The 22,356-nt window shown below is 44.6% G+C and overlaps 1 protein-coding gene across 4 annotated transcripts in view; it reads right to left on the bottom strand.

The window, feature by feature from the left end:
• EDAR (ectodysplasin A receptor) overlaps nucleotides 1-22,356 on the bottom strand; it is a 139,290-nt gene that overhangs the window by 64,384 nt on the left and 52,550 nt on the right. For all 4 annotated transcript variants that reach the window (XM_084617101.1, XM_084617104.1, XM_084617103.1 and 1 more), the window contains 3 exons: nucleotides 8,500-8,568; nucleotides 7,848-7,970; nucleotides 6,035-6,216 (listed from right to left, as the gene is read on the bottom strand). In XM_084617101.1, the coding sequence (XP_084473227.1) occupies nucleotides 6,035-6,216; nucleotides 7,848-7,970; nucleotides 8,500-8,550 (356 nt within the window). In that variant the 5' untranslated portion in view covers nucleotides 8,551-8,568. The remainder of the gene's footprint in view (nucleotides 1-6,034; nucleotides 6,217-7,847; nucleotides 7,971-8,499; nucleotides 8,569-22,356) is intronic.

Genomic DNA, 22,356 nt, shown 5'->3' with positions numbered 1-22,356 from the left:
GAGTTCTACCGCGTGTTTTGGGATATCCTCGACCCAGACCAAGTCACTGTCTGGCAGAGTCTCTGCAGAGCGGGGTCCTCCCTCTTTTGTGCAGGCGAGCTGTGCTCGCCTTATTGCTGAAGAAGGGGGACCTCCGCGATTTACGAAATTGGCATCCCGTCTCGCTCCTCAGCACAGACTACAAAATCGTAGCAAAAGCAATCTCGCTGTGGCTAGGGTCTGTGCTGGCAGACCTTATCCACCCAGACCAGACCTACACTGTCCTGGACCGCAGTATCTTTGATAACCTATTTATGGTTTGGGACCTTTTGGAACTCGGGCGTAGAGACGGTCTGTCATTCGCCCTCCTGTCCCTAGATCAGGAGAAGGCATTCGATAGGGTGGACCACGGGTACCTCCTGAGCACTCTGCAGGCATTTGGCTTCGGACCCCAGTTTGTGGGTTTTCTCCGGGTGCTGTACACTTCCGCAGAGTGTCTGGTTAAGCTTAACTGGACCCTGACCGAACCGGTCAGCTTCGGGTGAGGAGTACAGCAGGGGTGCCCCCTCTCAGGCCAACTGTACGCTCTGGTGATCGAACCCTTCCTCTGTCTCCTCCGCAGGAGGTTGACAGGGTTGGTGCTGCAGGAGCCGGAGCTGCGGCTGGTCCTGTCAGCGTACGCTGATGACGTGCTCCTCGTGATCCAGGACCCCGGCGACTTGGCACAGGTGGAGGCTTGCCAGGCCATTTATTCGGCAGCCTCCTCCGCCCGGGTCAACTGGGTCAAGAGCTCTGGCTTGGTGGTAGGAGACTGGCAGCAGGCGAGCTCCCTCCCACCCGTGCTTCAGACTATCCGTTGGAGCATGGGTCCGCTGCTCTACCTTGGCATTTACCTTTCTGCCATGCATCCCTCTCTGCCGGAAAACTGGGCAAATTTAGAGGGTGGGGTGATAGAGCGGCTCTGGAAATGGACGGAACTACTCCGATGTCTCTCCCTCCGAGGGAGAGCGCTGGTGCTTAATCAACTAGTCCTGTCCACGCTCTGGTACCGGCACAACACCCGGGTCCCGGCCCCGGGTTTCCTGACCAACCTCCGGACATCGATTCTGGGGTTCTTTTGGTTAGGAAGCACTGGGCCCCTGTAGGGGTTCTTCATCTACCCCTGAAGGAAGGAGGACAGGGCCTGAAGTGTCTACACACTCAGGTCCATGTCTTCCGTCTCCAGGCCCTACAGAGGCTCCTCTATGGTGCAGGCAGTTCAGCATGGAGCACACTGGCGAACGCCATCCTGCGCCACATCCGAGGGCTCCGATATGACCGGCAGCTCTTTTATCTTCATCTGGGAGGTCTTCCGTGAGACCTCTTGGGGCTGCCGGTCTTCTACAAGGACCTCTTCCAGACTTGGAAACTGTTTTTAATGACCAGATCCATGGCGGCCACCGAGGGGGTAGATCTCCTCGTGGAGCTCCTGCTACACAACCCCCAGCTCCATGTGCAAGCGGCGGAGTCCTGCTCGGTGCGCCAGAGCTTGATCCTGCCAGAAGTCACGAGAGTAGGAGACCTCCTGGACTATGACCGGGGAGACTGGCTGGATCCCCTGATGCTTGCCTGGCGCATGGGGCTCTCCAGACCTCGCACCCCCGGTGCGTACTTCAGGAGGTGAAGGCCACTTTGCCGTCCGCTGCTCGAGCTTACCTCGACCGGGTCCTGCTCGAGGGCACGCCCCGCCCACCCTCTACCCCAGGCCTGCCGGACCTTTTAATTGGACCCCTGCCCCTCAGACCTAATCGACCCCCTCACCCCCTCATGAACTGCAGCAGGTATGCTTCGAAACCGCTCCAAGGAAACATCTATACACGCTTGTGCTCCACACCCTTCATGCCCTCATTGTCCCACCCCGACACAAAATGGCAAGACCTTCTGCCACCTTTGGAGGGTGAGCAGCTCCGGTGGGCCAGCCTATATTCCACCTTGGTTCCAAGTCCCATCGGGGACATTAGTTGGCGGCTCCTTCATGGAGCTGTGAGCACGGGCACGTACTTGGCGCAGTTCACCCCCGTCCCAGATACTTCTCCCTTTTGTGGTGTGAGGGAAACCCTGGCGCACGTATATTTGGAGTGTGCCAGGCTGCAGCCCCTGTTCCAGCTCCTCACAAATCTCCTATTATGTTTTTGGTTGCATTTTTCCCCTCACCTTTTTATTTATGCACTCCCCATCCGTGGCCTCACAAAGTCACGGGATCTCCTAGTTAACCTCCTCCTGGCCCTGCTAAAATGACCATCTATAAAACCAGAGAGAGGAGGTTGGCTGATGGAGTTTCCTGTGACTGTGGGGCCGTTTTCCGATCCTCGGTCCGTTCACGTATCCGGGCGGAGTTCCTCCGGGCAGCGTCCACTGACTCCCTTGATGCTTTTGAGGAGCGGTGGGCGCTCTGCTCGGTTCTCTGCTCGGTGTCCCCATCTGGGTCCCTTTGTCTGACCTTTGATTCGGGGGAGAGAGTAAGGGACCCCAGCCCCAGCCACTGCTGCTGCGGACACCACCACCACCACCTCCTTTCATACATGGGTGCATGTGCCCCCCCCCGGATTGTCCACCCCACAGCCTGCCCCTCTTGTTGGGTGCTTTCAGAGGAGGGAATTGTTGGTGACACTCGGGTGTGGCGCCAGGTAACTCGAAGGGGTGGAAGACCACGAGAGTTGATGAAGCCCCCTCGCTCTGGGCCACCAGGTAACTTTGAAGGGTGGAAGACCACAAGAGTCAAGGAAGCCCCCCGCTCTGGGCCCAGGCAAGCTTGAACACATCCCTCCCCTGAAGCTAATGAGAAAGCAATTGTGATTGGTTGCTGTGTTACACATTGCATATGCTGCTGTTTTTACTTTGTAAGTGCGTTATGCAATAAAAACATCTTTTGCTTCAAAAAAAAATTACTCTCCTATAGCCATCTGGCCCGACCCTGTCACAATATATATATATATATAAATACAGTCTTTTGTCTGGTGAAAAAAATTTCCCTGGAACCTAACCCCCCCCCCCATTTACATTAATTCTGATAGAGAAATTGGATTCGCTTAACGTCGTTTCGCTTAAAGTAGCATTTTTCAGGAACATAACTACAATGTTAAGTGAGGAGTTACTGTACTGCAAATACAGAGATAAAGCTATATAATTCTCTCTTGTCTTATTTGAGGCAAGTGGTGTGCGGGCTCACTGTAGTGGCAGGCAGAGCTCTGCTATATAGAATAGAGTTTTGTCTAATTATGGACTGAGGGCCACTGATTCCATGAGGTATTTCTGCTAAAGCACTGATGGCAAGATATATCCCTAGGTCAAGATCACAGAATATGGCCCATCATCTTGGTAGCTATATGTATTACATTTCTTAACTGCCATTCTACTCTGCAAATTGAGGCTCTGCCCCTTGAGAATTACTCCCTGTGTAAAAGAGCCTTTGCCTGGCAGGGAGCTACCCACACGCCATCCCACCTCACTGTCCCCATTCAGAAGATAGGTGTGAGGAGGCATGGCAAGATGCTCCAAATAATCTGGTCTGGCAGAGCAGCCCTGAGTTATAACAGCTTTCCACAGCTACTTAGGAGCAGCCTGTGGGGCTTCTCTAAGAAATGGGGCCCAAGCCTGTAAAAATAGCACAGTGGGGGTTCCGTGTTTATTTTCTCTCAGTAATTTCATATCCAATCACCTCAGTTTACAAGTAAGAAGATATTTTTCTAACTGCCAGCCCTCCAAAATCACTGAGGGATGTGAAAGTCAAATGAGTCCCTTCTTTCTCATGCATCAGCCATTTAGCAATAGAATCCTCTTATCCAAATTCTGTTTTCACTCCCACCTGTGCAAACACAGTATCTTCCAATCATGCCCCGAGTGACAGCTGTGCAGCCTCATTGTTTACAGATTGACCCCCCAGTTATACCTGTGCAACTCCATTAGTCTTCCGTGAGGTTGCGCAGGTGTGACTGAGGCCATTATTTAACCTTCATACTTTTCCTTACAGTTGGTGATGTATGAGGAGACAGCGAAGCGAGATTTCTTTCAAATCACCAGGTGAGTTTGCTAGGCTGGCAGCTAGATAAACCCTTCTTTTTACCTGTAAACTGAGGAAAATTTCATATAGAATCATGGATGCAATAAACTCAGGATCTAACTGATTGTCACATGGGGTTGAGAAAGAATTTCCCCCCACGTCAGATTGGGGGGAGACCTTGGTTTTTTTCCACATTTCTCTGTCACATGGGGTGCAGGTTGCTTGCTGGTATTAACTGGCATTATGGTTTGCTGGCATTATCTCACTTACTCAATTTACTGCCATTGCAGGGGCCCTGAGCATTGGTGCACCTCAATCCCTCCTATTCTCTGCCAGGGGCACATAATAGCTTAGTCTCCTGTAGGCTTTAAAACTTTGGTGTAATTTTGATTGTTGGGTTTAATGTGTGAGTACTGGGTGGTGGCCTGTGATATACAGGAGGTCAGTCAGATTAGATGCTTTGGTGGTTCCTGCTGGCCTTAGCTCACATTACTTAAAACGGTTGAATCAGTAAATGGGTCACTGAGGTTTCATAGAGTCATGGAGTCTATCTTGTACCTTCAATCCCTGCACACAACTCCCATTGATGTCAGTGGGAGTCACACATATAGACCAAAGGTGACCAAATAGTGAATTTTTCTTGTACAATATTTACTTAAATAAAGCCAACTAAAATAAAGTTCTAAAAGATTGCATGCATATGTATGCAGACATTAAAAGATAATAGAGTAGAGTCTCAGAGTTATGAACACCAGAGTTACAAACTGACCAGTCAACCACACACCTCATTTGTAACCAGAAGTACACAATCAGGCAGCAGCAGAGATTAAAAAAAAAAAAGAAATTAAACATAGTATAGTACTGTGTTAAATGTAAGCTACTATAAAAATAAAGGGAAAGCAGCATTTTTCTTCTGCATCATAAAGTTTCAAAGCTGTATTAAGCCAATGTGCAGTTGTTAACTTTTGAAAGAACCACCATAATGTTCTGTTCAGAGTTATGAACATTTCAGAGTTACGAGCAACCTCCTTCCGTGAGGTGTTCATAACTCTAGGTTCTACTGTATATCTAAGAGTACATCTCTAATATATTTGATTTGGTGATTGTTCTATCACTTTTATTTCCCTCTTCCCTTCAGAATTATGCTATCTGTTCTCAGTAGAGCTCAAAATGGTAATAAAAAGGTATCCCTAATACATGGCATCTGTTCTATCTTCATTTCAAACCAATATGACATTCTCTATGAATTCCTTGTTTTTTATCCCTTCTAGTACTGCATTCCCATAATAAGTGACTGGTATCAGCCACAGAATATTATTATTTTTAATCTTGAGAGGGTGTTAATAATAGGTAATATGGCTTTAGTAGCCCTTGAGGATACATCTACAATGCAAAAAAGAAAACCAAAACCCAGAAGTAGTGAGTCTCAGAGCCTGAGGCTCATGCTATGGGGATAAAAATAGCAGTGTAGACATTAACACTTGGGCTGGATCCCTGGGTTTGAAACCTTGCATGAAGGTGGCTTCAGAGCCTGGGCTCCAGCCTGAGTGGGAATGTCTACACTGGTATTTTTTAGCCCTATAGTGCAAGCCCAAGTCAGTTAACCCAGGCTCTAAGACTTGCTGCCTTTGATTTTTTTTTTTTTTTTTTTGGCAGGGTGGACATACCTTAGACAGCTGTACTACAGAACTACTAAATACTGTATATTGCCACTCTTGACAGCTGGTCTTTTTCAGAGGAGTCTCATTCTCTGTTTTTAAGGGGGAAACATCCTTCAATCTATTGCATTTCAATGGGATTAAAGGCATACTCCTTTAATCTACTACTACAACTACTCAAAAGCTTTCAAACACTGACATCTATTATGTTTACCAATACCATAAATTATGACTAATTGACATAGTACTTATAACCAGGTGGGGAGGAACTAGGAGGAGGTCAGAGGTATCAATGTGGAAAAGACATTCGGGGCACTTTGAAGGACACGTCTGTAAAGATTCATGGTTATATCCTTACCCAGGAAGACAAGGCCCACATTCTGCATCATTCTCTGTATCACCAGGTGTCATGACAGTGGCTCGAAAAAATCCCTCACAATCTTTGTGACGCCTGCATATCTGGTAACCTCCTTTAGAAAACTTTTCAGACGGGCAAGGAACGCAGCCATAGTCTTCATCTTTGGTGCCATAGCCACAAGTCTATAACAACAGACAGACACTGTATGATAGAACTGCACTTGGTGCTACCATGTAGGAAAAGAGACTGCTCTAGTCTGGCCCCATGGCTTTGTAGTGCTATGGAATACCAAATAGGAGAGCCAAGTTTGTGATGCAGTCTCTTGGTATCTGTACTGATAAGGCTGAAGAATGATGAGGAGATAGCATGATGTGATTTTTTAGGAAGGGAAAGGGGAGAGACTGTTTTGTTTTTCTCAAAAGCGACCCCCTTTAGCTATTTATATTATATTCCTGACAGACTCAGAAGTGAGTTTCATTCACTCCTCAACTGGAAAAATGATGACGATACATTAGGGCAGGGGGCAAAATCCGGACCGCCAAACACTTTTGAACAGACCCCAAAATCTTTTTATTTACTTATTATGATTGGGTTTTCTTTATTATTTTATCTGGAGACTAGATCACGACTATACCTTGACCAAGAAATTTGAACCTTGCCAAAAACAATTAACTACAGTAGGGCATTGAGGATTAGGGATTAAAGCAGAAAAATGTGTGTGAAGCATTATTGTCCCAGCAGGAATATTAGAGATCTTTTCATTGGTGGGGAGGGAAGAGGCTCAGAGTGCTTCTCTTATGGCAATGTTTGCATGATACTCAGTAACTCCCTAACTCTGATTTCCCAGATGAGCATTCAGTTTAGATTAAATAAAACATCACTGGTGTTCTGAACTAAAACCAACTGGTTATTACAAACATATTTATTCAGGATTAGCAACTGTGCAAAATTTACAATTGGAAATTTAGCCTATTAAAAAGGTTTCAGTAATTTATTTTTAATGTGCAAATTATCTGCTATAAATTAAATGGCTATTTGGGAACTGTAATTTAAAATGTTGCAGAGTTTTCCAAGTTCCTTTAATGCCAAAGTATTTTAGCAGGAAAGCAAAATTAAATTCTCTGTGGGCGGAGGAGGTCAGCAAGCACTCCACGCTATTCATCACATAAAATCTCCAGTGTTAATGTCAGGTTTTTAAATTGCTGATTAGCTGAAATACTGGAACCAAGATGAGCCTACTGGCAAAATTGTGTGTGTGTGTGTATAATTTTTTTACATAAGAACTGTTTTAAAGTATTACTTTTAAGAAACTATTTCTGGGCTGTAGTTTACAGAACATAAAAGAGTAAGACCTCAATCCAACAAAGCATTTAAGCACATTAGTCATACAGGCTTAAAGTTAAGCATGTGCTCAAATGCTTCCTGGATTGGGTCTGAGTTTCTTTCCTTTCTCTCTCCAATACAAATATAATAAAATCATGTTAGAAATCATGTCTATCTTTAAAAAATGAATAATACTTTTTAAAGAACCAAGAATCCTTTGCACTTGTACAGCATCTTTTATCCAAGGATTTCAGGTGGCACTTTCAGCAGTCTGCTGAGCATCATATATTTGGTATGATCAGTAGTAGATATCTGAGATCCATAACCACTTCTGTTTAGCAGTGCACAGAGACACTAAACTGCATTTTCATAACTTATACCCAATGTAAAAACAATCCATTATGAACAACATATTTAGTTTTTGTAGGCCATTTTTTCCTATTTCAGCCTCGGGTGTGACATTTCACAGTAAGAGTGAGACTGAACTTACCATATAAGGCTCTTCTCCTGGCTTGCACTGGGGACAATCATGGCACATTCCAGTGGTCTGGTTATAGTATTCATTTTCACCGCAGTTAGAATACTCAGCATTAGCAGAGTAAACCAGCGACACCTGTCACAAAAGGTTAAACATTTAAAATATTTAATTTAATCAACCAGTTTTCCCATTACAGATATGTTATCCTTGCCAAACAGCTAGGGTTTGGAAGGTGGATGGATTGACTTTTAGTGCTAAACATCCTAATGCTACTGCCTGGAATTGAAGATAGAATGAATTATGGGTGTTTTAAAACACACATTTCAGCAAAATGGGTGGTGCCCTAAAACTCCAGGGTTGAATTCAGTTGACTAGGATGTGAGCACTGAGACCCCAACTCAGTGAAGCATTTAAGCACATGCTTACGTCCTGTTGAAGTCAATGGGACTAAAGCAGGGGACTAAAGTTAAGCACATGCTTTTTGCTTTGATGAACAGGAATGAGCTGCTAAATTGAGGCAGGAACCTGCCATTTCAATTGTTTGTAGAAGTGCTATGTTAATTTACTGAAGTTAAAAACAAACACCCCCCCCACACACATCACACAAACATAAATGACAGCTATCTTTGCAAGGTGGTTATACCTTAGGCAATTAAATACCTACCACCAGAAAAGGGAACACATGAGTCCATTTATGTTCACCCAGAGGAGCCATATTTTCTTAATACTTTATCTGAAAAGATAAAGATATGATCAGTCATTATAACATATACATTCATAAATATTCTTAATGTTTTTCTCTTTGGGTTTGTATTTTGTCCTCTTCCCTACTGCTCCCCCTTTTTACTCTTCAAAGTTAAAGCTGCTTCATTCACAAGCTGGGAGTTGGTTTTGAGAGCGGTTGTGAAGATGATCAGTTCTAGTCTGCTGTCAAAGTATGAACATTTTATAATTAAAACCAAGCAATCTAAATATTACTTTAAAAGTAAAGCCCTTTACTCTTCTTGAGAGCGGACTGTCATTATGTAACCTATATGCTTTGTACCGCAGCGTTAGATTTTGTTTCTCCTGGGGAGGGGAAGGAAGCCGTGGGTAGGGGACTTGGATCTTAGTGGGATACTCTGTGACTTTGAACATATGCAGAGAGCAGGGCAGGGTCACTCAGTTAGAAAAGACCCCAAAACTTCCAGAACAGAGTGTAGAAGTGACCAGACATGCCAGACATTCTGAGGCTATATCGGAAGTTTTCATTGTGGGCAACCCACCTTGAGAGTTCATGTCTTAGTTATCCTCTGAGAGTTGAGCCAACCAAAGAGCAAAACTGTGTGTGCGTGGGAGGGGGGCCAGAATGTTATAAACAGAATCATAGAATCATAGAATATCAGGGTTGGAAGGGACCCCAGAAGGTCATCTAGTCCAACCCCCTGCTCGAAGCAGGACCAATTCCCAGTTAAATCATCCCAGCCAGGGCTTTGTCAAGCCTAACCTTAAAAACCTCTAAGGAAGGAGATTCTACCACCTCCCTAGGTAACGCATTCCAGTGTTTCACCACCCTCTTAGTGAAAAAGTTTTTCCTAATATCCAATCTAAACCTCCCCCACTGCAACTTGAGACCATTACTCCTCGTTCTGTCATCTGCTACCATTGAGAACAGTCTAGAGCCATCCTCTTTGGAACCCCCTTTCAGGTAGTTGAAAGCAGCTATCAAATCCCCCCTCATTCTTCTCTTCTGCAGGCTAAACAAGCCCAGCTCCCTCAGCCTCTCCTCATAACTCATGTGTTCCAGTCCCCTAATCATTTTTGTTGCCCTTCGCTGGACTCTCTCCAATTTATCCACATCCTTCTTGAAGTGTGGGGCCCAAAACTGGACACAGTACTCCAGATGAGGCCTCACCAATGTCGAATAGAGGGGAACGATCACGTCCCTCGATCTGCTCGCTATGCCCCTACTTATACATCCCAAAATGCCATTGGCCTTCTTGGCAACAAGGGCACACTGCTGACTCATATCCAGCTTCTCGTCCATTGTCACCCCTAGGTCCTTTTCCGCAGAACTGCTGCCTAGCCATTCGGTCCCTAGTCTGTAGCTGTGCATTGGGTTCTTTCGTCCTAAGTGCAGGACCCTGCACTTATCCTTATTGAACCTCATCAGATTTCTTTTGGCCCAATCCTCCAATATGTCTAGGTCCTTCTGAATCCTATCCCTCCCCTCCAGCATATCTACCACTCCTCCCAGTTTAGTATCATCCGCAAATTTGCTGAGAGTGCAATCGACACCATCCTCCAGATCATTTATGAAGATATTGAACAAAACCGGCCCCAGGACCGACCCTTGGGGCACTCCACTTGATACCGGCTGCCAACTAGACATGGAGCCATTGATCACTACCCGTTGAGCCCGACAATCTAGCCAGCTTTCTACCCACCTTATAGTGCATTCATCCAGCCCATACTTCCTTAACTTGCTGACAAGAATACTGTGGGAGACCGTGTCAAAAGCTTTGCTAAAGAATATTTACAAGCAGCCCTGTGGACTCAGATCAATGCAGGACGAAGAATTGTCTTTGTTGTGAGGGCTGGGTCGCAACCCCTACAGCACTTTGGATACAGGCTATCGACTTCTGCTTCACTGCCAACTGAGAAAACCAGTCAGCTATTAGGCCCAGGGCTGGGATGCTGCAAGCTGTGGAGCCCCCCGCAGATGGCTTGTTTTCTGACAGGGTTCTGAAATGAAAGGGCTGAGCTGCTGCCATTTCGCAAGCTCTGATGGGTCTGGGTGACCCACACACACTATGGGCACACTCTAAATCCTGAGAAGTCATCTCTGAAAGACTATCAGAGGGGAATGTGTTACGATGTGTGTGCTAAAGCATAGAAAATGTTATGCTGAAGCCTTATACTGGAATGTGAGTAGCAGAAACGGAAGGGTTGAAAGTCTGTATAAGGAACAGCTGTAGATTGACTGTCTAATAGCTTGTGTTTAAAAGTTATTTGTAGTATTCCAAATACTATTACAATATTTCATACTATATACAATGTGTTTTGTGTGCGGTAAACATTTGTTTTACTAAGAAAACGTATCCTGCATTATGCAAGGTACTGAATTTAGCCATATGGAGTGGAAATCTATCAACTTCATGAAAAAACTCATTCATGTTCTCTATGTATATAAAACTCCCCACTGTATTTTCCACTGAATGCATCCGATGAAGTGAGCTGTAGCTCACGAAAGCTTATGCTCAACTGAATTTGTTAGTCTCTAAGTACTCCTTTTCTTTTTGTGAATACAGACTAACATGGCTGCTACTCTGTATCCTGCTCTGTCTTTCAAATTGACTGGGAATTGTTAACATCTGTTTATGAAGGTTTTACATACAATAGCCCTGGGATTTAACTCTGTGTAATGCATTCTGAAAAGTCCCCAAAAGACACAGCTTTGCCCTATGTTTCAGGTAAGCAGGAAGAATGGGAGTGTACAGTTATACAGAATATTGCCTGACCATTCCCCCGCCCCCTGTTACAATTGCGTAACGGACCCTAATTCTACAGTCCTTACTAAGATCTAGTGAAGTTGGAGCAGGAGGGCAGATTGTGAGCACTGTTACACCTGCAGCTTAACTGGCCTTCTAAGGATCCCCCCTTCACAGGAGCCAGGGAGAATGCCCCGGCCGCATGGAACTGACCTCAGTGGACACTGCTGACTGCTCAGCACTTTTGACTAATAAGCCATAGCTTTAGGAGCCTAACTTTAGGTATTAGGTAGAATGACAGTAGTTTAAAAGAATTCATCACAATCTTTGTGACAGCTGCATCTCTGGTAACTTCTTTTAGAAATATTTTCAGATGAAAAATGTTAGGCTCTTTTTTTTAAAATATTGGCTATAGAGTCTGAACATAATTTTTCATAAACGATTCTGAAGGGGAGCTAATGCTATTTACACATTTTTGCAATGTTTTTTGGAAAAAAAACTGGGAAAGGAGGTACAATTCCTTCTACAGCACGATGAAAAATATATTTAGTGGTACCATTGCTGTAGGGATTTTACAAAGTAAAAATCTCAAATAGTTGAGGTGTGGTTGTAATACTTTGGTAATTGCAGATGCTAACTACCCTTTAAGAAGCGTCAGTTGGCAATTCTCTGACACTTTCAAAGGCTTTCTTAAGTCTCCAGTGAGCGTTCAATTACTGCATTGTGTCAACTTCTAGCACAAGACCTATAATATATTAGTGCTCAATTAACTGAGATACCCCCAAAGTTTACAGTTCTAAACACTAAATAGATTAAATAAAGATTATATCACTCTACCATCAGGCAATTAACTCACTATATGTTCCTTCTAGCAACTGGGCTAGCTGAAGCAGGTAACTGAGTGGGTGGGGAAAAGACTGAATTAGAGAGTACTTAAATTTCTTCAGGATATTACTCTTGAAAAACAGAAACAAAAGAAAATCAGGGATAAATTGTCCTAAATCTAGAGGCTGGGAGGTAGGGAAATTTTTATTTTTTGGACAATATAATCTTGGAAAATAGTCCTGTGATGGTGCTAGTGGTCAAATATGTTTAAATTGGCCAAAAGTTATAGCTACCAAAGTATGGTTACTCTGGAGGCATTCCAAGATATAGTCTTAAGACATACTGTTATTAAACTGAATCCTAATTATAGCAGAGCTTGGGAGAGGTACTGTATAAATATTGCAAACCCAGTATTTTTATTAAAAATTGGCTCTGAGACTGTTCTGGGCCAAAATTTCACTGAGAGAATTTCAGTGGTAACCAGTTGTACAATAATTTAATACGTTTCAGTTGGTTTCAGACTACACAGATGTTTACTGGTCTGGAATCCTTATTTGCTGCAATAGCCAAATTTGTCTAGTTCCAGGCCGACCTGGCCGGGGGCTGCGGGAAGCGGCGGCTAGCACATCGCTTGGCCTGCGCCGCTTCCTGCAGTCCCCGTTGGCCTGGAACGGTGAACCAGGGCCAGTGGGAGCTGCGATCAGCTGAACCTGTGGACACTGCAGGTAAACAAACCATCCTGGCCCACCAGCGGATTTCCCTGATGAGCCACGTGCCAAAGGTTGCTGATCCCTGGGTTATATATATATATACACACACATACTCATTTTTTAATATGTGTGAGTTTAATATTGTATTAATATAGTTGTTTAATTTCCTAGTTTGGATTATTTTTAAAATCAAGAATTGGAAGAAAGAAAACCCTGAATTAAATTGCACAAATGTGCATTTCCTCCAGGTGCAGACAGGTGTCTCATAAGTATTGTATTGCTGCCTCTCTGAAGTGAAGGGATGCAGCCGCTGAAGTGGGCTGTAGCTCACGAAAGCTTATGCTCAAATAAATTTGCTAGTCTCTAAGGTGCCACAAGTCCTCCTTTTCTTTTTTCTCTGAAGTTTTGAATTTGTTTAACTTCAGCATTAATATATGTGTACTTCAAGGAGTGTGCACTTACTATAGGAACAGGTGAGGCATGAAGTCATCTGGGAGGAGACTTGGGAAATTCTTCCCATAAAGACAAGTGGGACAGAGATTGGTTTCAATACCCAGAAAGGGAAGTGCCTAAGAACCTCACCATCCAAACAGGGGAGGCATGGAGCAGTTTTGAGGACCAGCTCTCCGATCACAGACTTCAGAACTCTTGGACTTTGGAGGTCCCAGTGCAAAACTTGAGAGCCTGGCAAATCTGAATGGCATGTGATCACACATTTAAAATCAAAACTTTAGGGAAGAAAAGGCAGAGTAGAAAGCTGACCGGGAGATTAGAAGTTTAATATTCACAAGACACAATCAGGCAGTGTGAAATTCCCAAGTTTGTGCATACATACACAGTGCAACTCTGTTGAGTGGCTCACCTTAAAACTTAACACAATTGTCTGCTGGACTTGTTCAGTAGATCATTTTTGTACGCTCCTTACTTTGTTAAATCAAAACCTTTTTTTTTTTTCCAAGCTGACAAAAGCACACAATCCCGACTGAGAGCTTTGTCTCTGACAAGTTTCAGTCAGTTTTGCCTGTAGTCTGGCTGAAAAAAATGTAGTTAGAATTATTTTTTCCATGAGGAAAAGGGTTCACTCATCCCAAAGCTAGATGACAAGGAGTGCACAATAATCTATTTTGGGGCAGAGACAAAATATGGAAAGCTTCAGCCAAAAAAGGTGTGAATAGTTTTAGAAAGTTACAAGAAAACAAAAACTATTTAGCAATGTTGGGTGCAAAAAAACCCCCCTCTGGCCACAAGTCTCAGAGTTCAGGTCAATTGACTTGGGCTTGTGGGGCTCACATTAGAGCTAAAAATAGAAGTGTAGATGTTCCTACTTGAGCTGGATCCCAGGCTCTGAGACCTATCCCCCTTGCCAGGTTTCAGAGCCTGGGCTCCAGCCCGAGTGGGAATACCAACACTCAGAGGCGACATGTAACTGTTGATAGTGGGGTGAGGGGGTCCCAATGTAAAGGTTCTGGCAGTATTTTGAACCCACTCCCCACAAAAAAAGAAATAAAAATATAAATCCTGGCAGAAATTGGGGGTGGGGTGGGGAGAGGGCACATGACGCTGCGTGCCCCCCTATGTGTTGCCTCCGCCAAAACTGCTGTTTTTATCCCTGTTGCCCATGTCCTGTGAGCCTGAGTCAGTGGACCCAGGTTCTGAGACTTGTTGCTGTGTGGTTTATTTTTGCAATGTAAGATGTATCCCTTGACTCTATAGCATGAACACATATTGCACTTAAAAATCACTTAAGTGATTTAATCACTTAAACTGCCAGCAGAGCCCTCAACCAGCTGTGGCGGATGACAACTCCCCTGAACCGGCCTGGAGAGAAGGCCATCCGCTGCCCTGGGAGACAGAGACCCAGAGGGGAAACGGATAGTGAGCCACTTGATGTGGGGACAAGGAACCAGGCTCCAGCAATCACGGAGCAGCTCCACCAGATGCCGGTAGGAAGTAGCCCAGGAAAGCGAGACATTGACTCGTCTGTATTGCTGGAGGACAAGGCAGCGACCACACACTTCCCCACTGACCCAGTGGCAGGACCACCTGTTGCCTCTAGGGCATTGGTTGTGACCTGGTGGAGCAGGGCAGGCCCAGGTCCTGTACCCCCAGGCCCTGCACTCGGGGCTGAATGAGCACTGACCCCTAGGCCAGGAGGTCTGCGCCATGGACTGTTTGCCTGCTCAGCCCTTACCCCACAGGCCTGATCCCTTGACTATCTCTCTGTTTAGCCCTCAGCCAGGAGGTCTGAGCTATCACTTATCCAATGGCTCAGCTGTGAACCAGGATGCATCAACCCACCTGGCACGAGCACCGATTCCCCACCATTGCTGAAGGGTCCTCCTGGCCCTGAGACCCAAGGAATGTTACGGAGACTTAGTGCATGGGAGGCCAAGGTGTAAATCTAAGTGCTCTAGCCTATCACACGCAATATGACTGTGTGGAGCCTGCTAACATGCACTAAAAGTTCTGTAGTGGCACTTTCATCCACTGCCATTTGAAACAGAAAGATCCAGATAATTCTAAATTCTATTACCTGGATCCCAGGATGGATATTTGCCCAGAATGGCAAGTTCTTCCATGGGTGAGATGGCCATACTGGCCCTTCCTCTCTGGGATAATACTGACAGCCACAACAACACTTCTATCCAAAAATCCTTCACCACCAGAGATCTGAAAGACATTGCAACCTTCAGGTGCAAATATTCAGGATCTGTCTATGCAACACAAGGGTAGGGTTCAGTTCCCCACAGTTGTACCAGGCACTGTTTTAGAGGAAGAGGAACCACTGATGGCTGAACAATCTCATGAAATGAATCCTGACTCAGAGGACCAGACATCCCCAGATGAGAGTGCGGGGATTACAACTGCTCATCCCCTTCAGAGGATGCAATTCTTTTCCCATGAGTTTACAGATAAAATGACAAAGACTCTCTGGATTTCCTGTATCTCTATTGAGGAGACTTTCCACCCAATATTTGACATCCCAGGAGCATCTTTTAGATGTGGTATTACACTTAATCTTTTAGCTGGACTGTCTCACCCTGTAAAAGCAATCTGATCTTCACCTTCATCAATTCAAATAATGTCAAAAAGGCTAATAAAGTTTAGCAGCTAATTAAAGAGAGGGGTTTTTTTGTATGTTCCATACACATCCAGCCCAGAATTCTGATGGTCAATAGAATCATAGAATCATAGAATATCAGGGTTGGAAGGGACCCCAGAAGGTCATCTAGTCCAACCCCCTGCTCAAAGCAGGACCAATTCCCAGTTAAATCATCCCAGCCAGGGCTTTGTCAAGCCTGACCTTAAAAACCTCTAAGGAAGGAGATTCTACCACCTCCCTAGGTAACGCATTCCAGTGTTTCACCACCCTCTTAGTGAAAAAGTTTTTCCTAATATCCAATCTAAACCTCCCCCACTGCAACTTGAGACCATTACTCCTCGTTCTGTCATCTGCTACCATTGAGAACAGTCTAGAGCCATCCTCTTTGGAACCCCCTTTCAGGTAGTTGAAAGCAGCTATCAAATCCCCCCTCATTCTTCTCTTCTGCAGGCTAAACAATCCCAGCTCCCTCAGCCTCTCCTCATAACTCATGTGTTCCAGTCCCCTAATCATTTTTGTTGCCCTTCGCTGGACTCTCTCCAATTTATCCACATCCTTCTTGAAGTGTGGGGCCCAAAACTGGACACAGTACTCCAGATGAGGCCTCACCAATGTCGAATAGAGGGGAACGATCACGTCCCTCGATCTGCTCGCTATGCCCCTACTTATACATCCCAAAATGCCATTGGCCTTCTTGGCAACAAGGGCACACTGCTGACTCATATCCAGCTTCTCGTCCACTGTCACCCCTAGGTCCTTTTCCGCAGAACTGCTGCCTAGCCATTCGGTCCCTAGTCTGTAGCTGTGCATTGGGTTCTTCCGTCCTAAGTGCAGGACCCTGCACTTATCCTTATTGAACCTCATCAGATTCCTTTTGGCCCAATCTTCCAATTGGTCTAGGTCCTTCTGTATCCTATCCCTCCCCTCCAGCGTATCTACCACTCCTCCCAGTTTAGTATCATCCGCAAATTTGCTGAGAGTGCAATCCACACCATCCTCCAGATCATTTATGAAGATATTGAATAAAACCGGCCCCAGGACCGACCCTTGGGGCACTCCACTTGATACCGGCTGCCAACTAGACATGGAGCCATTGATCACTACCCGTTGAGCCCGACAATCTAGCCAGCTTTCTACCCACCTTATAGTGCATTCATCCAGCCCATACTTCCTTAACTTGCTGACAAGAATACTATGGGAGACCGTGTCAAAAGCTTTGCTAAAGTCAAGAAACAATACATCCACTGCTTTCCCTTCATCCACAGAACCAGTAATCTCATCATAAAAGGTGATTAGATTAGTCAGGCATGACCTTCCCTTGGTGAATCCATGCTGGCTATTCCTGATCACTTTCCTCTCATGCAAGTGCTTCAGGATTGATTCTTTGAGGACCTGCTCCATGATTTTTCCAGGGACTGAGGTGAGGCTGACTGGCCTGTAGTTCCCAGGATCTTCCTTCTTCCCTTTTTTAAAGATTGGCACTACATTAGCCTTTTTCCAGTCATCCGGGACTTCCCCGGTTCGCCACGAGTTTTCAAAGATAATGGCCAGTGGCTCTGCAATCACAGCCACCAATTCCTTCAGCACTCTCGGATGCAACTCGTCCGGCCCCATGGACTTGTGCATGTCCAGCTTTTCTAAATAGTCCCTAACCACCTCTATCTCCACAGAGGGCTGGCCATCTCTTCCTAGGTGATGCCCAGCGCAGCAGTCTGGGAGCTGACCTTGTTAGTGAAAACAGAGGCAAAAAAAGCATTGAGTACATTAGCTTTTTCCACATCCTCTGTCACTAGGTTGCCTCCCTCATTCAGTAAGGGGCCCACACATTCCTTGGCTTTCTTCTTGTTGCCAACATACCTGAAGAAACCCTTCTTGTTACTCTTGACATCTCTGGCTAGCTGCAGCTCCAGGTGCGATTTGGCCCTCCTGATAACATTCCTACATGCCCGAGCAATATTTTTATACTCTTCCCTGGTCATATGTCCAACCTTCCACTTCTTGTAAGCTTCTTTTTTATGTTTAAGATCCGCTAGGATTTCACCATTAAGCCAAGCTGGTCGCCTGCCATATTTACTATTCTTTCGACTCATCGGGATGGTTTGTCCCTGTAACCTCAACAGGGATTCCTTGAAATACAGCCAGCTCTCCTGGACTCCTTTCCCCTTCAAGTTAGTCCCCCAGGGGATCCTGGCCATCTGTTCCCTGAGGGAGTCGAAGTCTGCTTTCCTGAAGTCCAGGGTCCGTATCCTGCTGCTTACCTTTCTTCCCTGCATCAGGATCCTGAACTCAACCAACTCATGGTCACTGCCTCCCAGATTCCCATCCACTTTTGCTTCCCCCACTAATTCTACCCGGTTTGTGAGCAGCAGGTCAAGAAAAGCGCCCCCCCTAGTTGGCTCCTCTAGCACTTGCGCCAGGAAATTGTCCCCTACGCTTTCCAAAAACTTCCTGGATGTTTCCAGTGCTTCCAATGCTGCAGTACAGAGATTTAAAGGGGGGAAGTTCATGCAACACCATGTGATAAGGAGGGTAAGAGAATGAATGTGTTAGGAAGAAAATGGACATGTTGAAAAGAAAGGTCTTCTCATCTGCTACATTAGGCATAAGCGTAGCAAATTTCCAGGCACTGATGTCAAGCTCTGGAAAAAATGTAGATATTTATTAAGAATCTTTTGAATGATGAAAATTAGATAATGCCCTCATTGCTGAAGGACAAAGTGTTGCATAACATGAATTCAGATCATCCTTTGACTTTTCAGATATTTCAACTAGGGCAGTAGTCCCTGTGATATCTCTAAAACATTATGGGGGGTTGAGATCTCCAGTACTTCCACCAGAGAAAAGAGCAAAGGTGGAATATCTTCTGTTTTAAGGGAAAGACTTGTTCAGTTCTAAAATAGATGTTCTGGAAAGAATGAGAAATATTCAAACCCCAGCCAGATTTCCCAGAAGGAGATCTGGAATACCTCTGTTTAGATATCAGAGACAGTATCCTTCTTCCACTTCTTTGTACTTCTATGAACCATGTAATTACCAACAATATCAAAACCCTCCTCAACAGTAACATCAGCAGAGAAGGAGGAGCTTTAAATTCCATTGTAGGGGGAAACAAACATCAGCTTCATCTTCATCAAGACCACATGGGCATCCTCAGATTTGACATGAGGACCAAGAGTTTGGAGACTACTGGTGCCATATTTGCCACAACTGGCAATCAATAACTTCAGAGAGACAGATTCTAGAGACAGTACACAGCAAATATGCGATTCAGTTTGAGGCCTGTCCTCCTTCCTTTCAACCCTTTGCTGTCTGAAAGTCAGTGCCCAGGAAATATGCCAGAGAGGCCAAAGGAGGAACCAGTACTGCAGACTTCTGAGACTCCAGAAGCAAAACACACTCTGGGGATCCAGAGCAGAGAGGCTTGGGTTCTCCTCAGAGTGGTCCTAGTGAGTGGCTGTGAGGGGATGTTCTCTCGGATCTGTGATATCAACATCCTGAATTTTAGGGCCATCCAATGGACTATCTAGTCCTTCCCGCTGCAAAATCACCACCTGGGTTGGTACAAACAGCAGTGGACAATACAACCACTGTGTACTGTCTGAACAAGCGAGTAAATGTTCACTCCACTCATCTATGCAAAGAAGCAATAGCTTTTTGGGACTGGTGTATAGAGCACAAGATATACCTACATCCAGTGGGTAAGCACAACAGCCATCCAGATCAGCAAAAACGCTGCACACACGGTCTTTTGAAGACATCAGTGATAAATGAAATCTTCACTCTGTGGGGAAGTCTGGACATAGACCTATTTGCTCCCAACAGAATGTGAAATGCCAAAAGTTCTGTTCAAGAGCAGGGAGAGACTGTCAGTCCATTTCAGATGCATTCTTCATAGACTGAGAACAAGTTCTCCTTTACACTCTCCCCCCTTTTCACTCATTCAAAAGGTGTTAAAGATAAAATAGGACAGAGCCAAAGTAAGCTTAATGGCCCTAGCTTAGGCCAGGCAGCAAAGATTTCTGGACATGCTTCCCTAATGACAATGAGCAGAAATCTGTTTGTTTTTTTCCTCTTACATCAAAAGGGAGCCATCATGGATCAAACTATAATTAAAACTTTAATTGCTATGTATGATCTGACCTCTTCAACAGTAAAATAATTCATTGATGGAGCATAGCCGCAAAATTCCCTTCCTGTGGGAGTTGTGTGGACATATCTAATTCTTTATGGGTACTGTACATTGAAAAAATGGAGGTAATAAATGCTAAAAATCTGTCTCTCCACAGATCTGCTATATTGAAACTATATCTGGAAGTTATGACCTTTCAGCACCAGTAAATCAGTACTTAATTATTACATTGTACATTCAGGAGGAGGCAATATTTTTGGACATCAACCATCTCCAGGAAGGACATAGCAGTTTTTCTTCCACGAGTAATTATTGAAGGAACCAAAATACAAGTGATGGGTGAATCTCAAAAAAGTTGGTGAAGATAATAAGACACTTACAGCTTGACTTTAAATAGACCTCAACATGGTCTTATGTTTTGTAGGCACAGTTAATTGTGCCCTAATTTTTGAACCTACTATAAATCACTTGTGCATATCCTTCCATTTATCCATCTAAGGACTTGATTCCCACAAGGTGCTGAGCACTATGGCTTAACATAAAGTTAAGCATGTACTTAAGTGCTTTGCTGAATCAGAGACAGAATACTCAGCATTCAGAACCAAGACCTAAGTATCTGTTAAATAAGCACAGTCAGCTACTTAGAAGTCTTAAAAGGTGGGGAAAAAGCCTATCATGAACTGTGGGTGGAAATAATCATAGGCACAATATCATGCCCACCAAAACCAGCAACAAGGAAAACCTGGCCAGAGAAATTAACAAATAACTATCCCAAAGTCACACAGGAATGATGTAGCAGAGACCACAAGGGAACTGAGCTCTCCTGACTTACCGCCCTGTGCTTTGACCACAAATGCATCCCTTCTGTTGTGCTAGAAATCTGGTGAGAACAGCACCATATTTTGGTACCCCTATTTGTGGTCCCCTCTGGAACCAGGAATGGCTGAGGCATGGAGAAAAAAACGAAGTTACTTTGTTGCAGCTTAAAAAACCTTGCAGTGCAGATTCAGCTTGAGTTTGGGGTGAGAGTTCAGATTAGTTCTTATTTTATTCAAACTGGTTTGCTCAGCCCCGTGAAAAAAACACCTTCATGAAACAGTTCTCAAACCTGTTTAGCTTAATGCTAGTGTGGACAGGGCAGATGTGGTCTTTCTGATAAAGTTTTCATATAAATAAAGACAGGATAGAGGTAAACAGAGCAAGAGAAAGAGGTTGTGGTTTGTTGATTAACATGTTTTTGTACAGCTGACATCCATTTTCACAGATGTGGATGCAGTAATGAGCAACTAGCAGTGTAAGGCTCTAAGCCCACAACCATTTATGCACATGTGTAAATTTGTGTTCATGAGTAGTCCTGCTGATCATAATGGGACTACACACACATGCAGTGGGTCAGAAATTTCCTGACTTGTTCATTAGAAAATGTTGATTTGTCTAAACCAAAACTTATGGTGGGAACATATCTGTTTTGCTAATCCTTTCAGTCGGAAAGGTTTCTTAGGATCAGAATGGAATTTGTAGTCAAAACCAGAAATTGAAGGATCTGCCCTAGAATAGCCTAGTCACTAGGGCCTCCACCTGGGCTATTGGAGACTGAGGTTCAAGTCCTAGTCTGAATCAGGCAAAGCAAGAAATGGAACCTTAGTGTCCTACATTCCAGGTAAATGCCCTAAGCACGGGCCTATTCTGGAGTGGGGAGAAGGGGCATGAAACTCTCTGTTCTTTTTCAAAACCTTTGAAAAGTCTTGGTTTCATCCCAGTGCAGAACAGGACAATTTTAGAAATTGCGAACATTTTCTCAGGATGGGAAAACCGTTTCCTTGCCAGCTCTACTCACATATACAAGGGTTTACAGGATCAGGGCCTACATTAGCAAATTATTCATGACGTGATTCACCATCATCTATTGCAGCAGGATCCAGGGAGAAAGAAAAGCTGGTTACAACTTGCTTTCCTTACCCCTTCTGCCATAAAATTATCAGAGTCAGATCTGCTAGCAGTCTGCCCCTGCCCTGGTGCCAGAATCTTTAATGAAGAAGCAATCAATAGATTACTTCTTCCTCTGGCTACAACAGATGTACTTGGCTGACATTACTGAGCATTCCTGCTCTTCCCTCCAGGGGCACTAGGATCACAAGAGAGGGTGGGGCACTGGTTGGCTCATGTCCCTCTCCAGCAACAAAATCCTTTCCTTTGCATACTCCCACACACAATGCTTGCCTCTTACTTCCATTTACTAAAAACAGATCCTTGAGTCCAGCCAAGCTGTGCCCAGCACTGTACT

Source organism: Lepidochelys olivacea (assembly GCF_965140295.1).
Source record: "Lepidochelys olivacea isolate rLepOli2 genome assembly, chromosome: 1".
Taxonomy (NCBI): domain Eukaryota; kingdom Metazoa; phylum Chordata; order Testudines; family Cheloniidae; genus Lepidochelys; species Lepidochelys olivacea.
The sequence above is the reverse complement of the archived record's forward strand: the minus strand, read 5'-3'. Positions and strand labels throughout refer to the sequence as shown.